General features: G+C 45.3%; 1 protein-coding gene across 1 annotated transcript in view; it reads left to right on the forward strand.

The window, feature by feature from the left end:
* Nucleotides 1-214: 214 nt before the first annotated feature.
* HACD3 (3-hydroxyacyl-CoA dehydratase 3) overlaps nucleotides 215-4,713 on the forward strand; it is a 35,123-nt gene continuing 30,624 nt past the window's right edge. The window contains exon 1 of the mRNA XM_029950759.1: nucleotides 215-448. Within this exon, the coding sequence (XP_029806619.1) occupies nucleotides 356-448 (93 nt within the window). The 5' untranslated portion in view covers nucleotides 215-355. The remainder of the gene's footprint in view (nucleotides 449-4,713) is intronic.

The raw sequence follows: 4,713 nt of genomic DNA on the forward strand, positions 1-4,713 counted from the left end.
TTCATTTTTAAGCCTATCTTAAAGCACCGCCTTGGAGAAGAGAGCCTTGCATACACCGGCTGACTCCCAACTCTCCAGGCGACCTTATCAAGCTCTGGCGTCTCTGGTGCTAGGCCCGCCCTTTCCCACATCTGCCTGGCGTTCCGCCCCCTCCCAGCTCGTGCCAAAGTCTAGAGCTCGCGCCGCCCACCGCCCCTGTCACTGCGCAGGCGCAGCCTGCGAGCGTGGGGGTGTCTAGAGGTTGGCGGCCGCCGGCGCTCAAGAGCGCAGGGATTTGTGGCCTGCGTTCGGTCGGTACCAGTCTCTCTGCGAAGCAGCGCGGCGCAGCGATCCGTTTCCCCGCGCCCCGGGCTGTATGGCCATGGAGAATCAGGTGCTGACGCCGCACGTCTACTGGGCTCAGCGACACCGCGAGCTGTATCTGCGCGTGGAGCTGAGTGACGTACAGGTAAAGGCCGGTGCGAGCGGCGGGACGAACGCGGGGTCACAGCTCCTGGGACCAGCCGATCCCCGCCACCCTCTTTGTGCCGGTGCGCGCTGGAGATCCTGCAGTGTACCAACGGGTTCGGCGACGCGGTGCACTTTCTGCGTCCAGGCCCGGGCAGGGGCTAGCCTCGTCGAGGAGCACCCGCAGACCCCGGGCCTGGGGCGCGACCCCCTGAAGGCTGCAGGTACCTTCGGGTGCTGCGTGAGCTCTGCGCGGGTCTCAGAGGCTGCCGGGCCTTCTCTTTGTTCGCAGTTTGCGGCCTGATGGAGCCCGAGCCCGGCCCTGGAAGCCTGGCCGTCGAGGTTCGAGTTTGCCGAGGCCCTTGGAGACGCGGGATGAGCTCCTTTGGCCAGGAGTTCTGAGTGACAGTGGCTTGCTGGGTCGCGGCGGGACGCCTGGCCCTGGCCTGAGAGGTCCAGCCGGGCCTGTCGGACCTTCACAAGGCACGCCGCTGACCCAGAGGGGCCACACCCACCTTCCGACGGTTCAGTGATGGAAATCATTCTTATTAATTTTAATTTTAAAATCCGGAGGACCCTGACAAAGTGATATCCCCCCTCCTGATTCTGAAGGCTGTGAGCTCAGGTTTGAGGAGTTGCATAGAGAACTTAAAAATTAAGTTCCATTGAACATTTATGTTTGATTTCCGTAGCCTCTTAAATGAACAAGCTGCTGCCTCCTAAATGGTGGAGGTCCCAGCATTTGTGTAGCCCCTGCCTCTATTCAAAGCATCCAGGATTCGAGTCTTTGAGAAACTGGAGTTTTCAGTCTGGAATGTTCTTTCTCCAGTCATCCTTACTCCTTACATCTCCCTGATATCTATGGCAATTTGTAAGCTCTACTCCACTCAGCTCACGGCCTCTGAGTCAGGCGTTTGTGTTTCTGTCGCTCTGCCTGCCCGGCATAGTGTCTTGTGGAGTGTGTGTAGTTGATCTTTCAGTGTGGATTTGAATTTGTTGAATCTCTGTTTCTGGTATTTAAACCTGTTTTCCCGTTGAAAGATAAAGACAGTACTGGCCAGAATGCCTTTAAATAGGATGTGACTTTGCATGATGTGTCATTTAATGTATTGAACCAGACTGAATTATGATTTTGTATCAAAAGATGAGTAAATGTTCTGTGCTGTCCACAGTGTTGTAACAAAGAAGGAAACAAACAAAATCTTTGTTGATGGGGATCACAGTCCCCATTTGGAGAGGGTTCTCAATCAGTAAGTATGGAACATGTGTTATGACCATCTCTTTTTAAAAAGTAGTTAAGCATTATGTAGACCAATTAAACTCTGGCCCTGTCCTCTTTAGATGCTGTCTTGTAATAAGGATGTACTATTCTAGGACACTTTTGAAGCTGCAAATGCTAAAGGTGTTTTAAGGGAATAGGATGGTGGTGGTGGTGGAAACATATGGAAATTATTTGGACAAATGAAAGAGTGCATCCGTCTTATGTTTGTCTTCAGATATCTTAACCTCTTAGTTAAGAAATATGAACACATGCTCATCATCCTTGGCATATTTAGAAACATGAAAGGTTTACATTTGAAATGTATTATAGATAAGGAAATGTAAAGGTGAAGGAAGAAAATGGAAGTGTCTGGAGAGAGAATCCTTTCATTTTTGTCCTCCCCAAAGCAACATGTTAATATCATTCATAAGAGAAATCCTCTACCATGTGCGAGGTACTAGCTATTTACAAAGATGAGTCAGAGATAGCCTCGGCTTTCCAAGGGCATATTATCTAGAAGAAGCATATTATATGCAAACCAAAAGTTTTGTGTATGATTATTGGTAGAATTAGAGTTGAATATGAACCAGGTCTCTGGTGTTAAAGGAATTTGTTAACTTCTCCTTTGTTTAGTTAGAGATGACCTCCAGAAACGAGATGAAGTATTCTTGTCAAACTGAGATTGGAAGAACTTTCCAGAAAAAGAAAGGCATAGACTCTTAGGTTTTCTGACTTGTACCGTGTCAATGCACAACAAACAGCCAAAGACTGCCAGGGAAACACCTCTAAGTAAACAGGTTGGGTTTATTATTCATTTCAGCAAGGAGAGCACAGTTCATGGGGGACAATGGTGTCTTTTTAGGGCAGTTGGAACTGATTGTAGGATTTGGATGCTGTTAGGAAACAGGGACAATTCTGTGGTTGGTCGTCTGACTTAATCTTATCTGTAGGAAGGAGAGACTAGCAAAAGAATACAAGTAGTTGGTAGAGAAGTAGCAGTCACTCATTTTGGCCAAGAGAGAAAAGGGTCTGTGGGTGGCATAGTGGCCATATTTTTGTCTGTGCATACACAAAATGATGAAATGACCTTTGTCTTATTTCATCAGCGTTTCAGAATAACCTTGTCTGAGGTTGGTATTCTGTGCCATTATGCCAAGAGGAGAATAATGGCACCGAGCTGTGAGTGACAGGCTATCCTCTGCATGTCAGGGGCTGCTCTTTCTTTTTAATTTCTCACTTAATTGTTCAGTGCAGGGCTGTGGCCTGTTGATTCAGGATTCGAATGAAGCAATTCATTTACTCAATGAAAACCATTTGTGGCATGCCTACTACCCTTATCTCATTAAGCTAGGTGCTGGGTTTTTGAACCGCTCTCTGTCGCCCCCTGGTTTCACAGTTTCTATGTTACTGAATTTTAGTGTTGAATTCCAGTTTTGGGGCATCAGCTCCTCATGCCTCCCTTTCTAAGACACAAAGAACTGTCCAGTTTTCACATCTCTATTCTGTCTTTGGAGGTACAGGGCTAGTGGCTGCTGAGAAACCACTACTGATGTGAGGAGGAATGGTACAGAGTAAAGACTTCTACAGCAGCATTGTCTGTGTTTGAGGTAAGCAGTAGCAGTGATGCCAGCTGGAGTCCAGGGGGCTAGGGCAGAGTCCTTTTTACAATAGAGCTTATTTTCAAGATAAGCGTAACATACAGGTTTGTGCCAGCGACTATAGTTGTTAAAGCATTCGTTCATTTATCTAGGTTTTTGTTTGCTTTAGTTCTACATGGACAAAGTGCATACCTCCGTTTGGGAGCTGTTTGACAGATACCATTCTTGTCCTTACTTGATAGACAGTATGGTAGAAAGAGTGGTAACTGAAGACATGAGATTGAGTTCTTGCTCTTCTCCATACTGTCTAGTGGCCACGGATAATTCACTCAACCCTTATGTGTCTCAGTTTCTTCATACAAATAAAATGTGAATACCCCTCATTCACAGGATTTTTTTGAAGTCTGAATTGGATCGTGGATTTGAAAGTACTTTGTAAATTCTAGTTTGCTATTCAAATGAAAGGGATTATATTGTGATATTAAACCTTAGGTGAGAGAAACACAAAGAGTATAGAACAAGGTAGAGTCTATTAGCAGAGTTATCCGTATATGATATACATATCGTACAACAGAGGTGGCTGTGCATATTAATAGGGGAAAGGATGAACAGTTAGGGAAATTGTTTGGGGATGATAGCAAATAGCAAAATGGGGAGCGCCTGGGTGCCTCAGTCTGTTCAGCATCTGACTCTTGTTTTTGGCTCAAGTCGTGAGGCAGGCAGCTGAGCATGGAGCCTGCTTAAGATTCTCTCCCTCTGCCCTTCTCCCCTGTTCACAGCCCCTCTCTCTCCAAAATAAAAAATAAAAAAACCCAAAACAATAACAACAACAAAACATAAAAAGCAAAAAGGTAAAATAAGATCTTGCCTTATGTCATACACAAAAGTTAATTCCAGGTGGGTTAATGACCTCAATGCATAAAGCAAAACTACTAAAAGAAAATATAGGAGACTGTCTTATGGTATCAGACCAGGGAAGAATGTGTTAAGTAAGATGCACAAAGCATAAACCCTAAAGATTAACAAATTTAAGACAAACTTGAAGAAGATATTTACAGCACATGTCACTCACAAATGATTAACATTGGAAATATATAAAGAACCACTACAGATCAATAAGGAAAAGATATACTACCCATTAAAAAGGAGGCAGGAAATATAAGAAATTCAGAGTAAAAGGAAATAAGAATGGCTAGTAAGCCTGAGAAAAAGCTTGATCTCAACTATAATCAGGGTCATGTAAATTAAAGGGATAGTGTTTCTGAGATACCACCTCACGCCAGTCAGAGTGGCTAAAATGAACAAATCAAGAGTCTATAGATGCTGGCGAGGATGTGGAGAGACGGGCACCCTCCTACACTGTTGGTGGGAATGTAAACTGGTGCAGCCGCTCTGGAAAACAGTGTG

This window comes from Suricata suricatta, chromosome 9 (genome assembly GCF_006229205.1).
Source record: "Suricata suricatta isolate VVHF042 chromosome 9, meerkat_22Aug2017_6uvM2_HiC, whole genome shotgun sequence".
NCBI lineage: Eukaryota > Metazoa > Chordata > Mammalia > Carnivora > Herpestidae > Suricata > Suricata suricatta.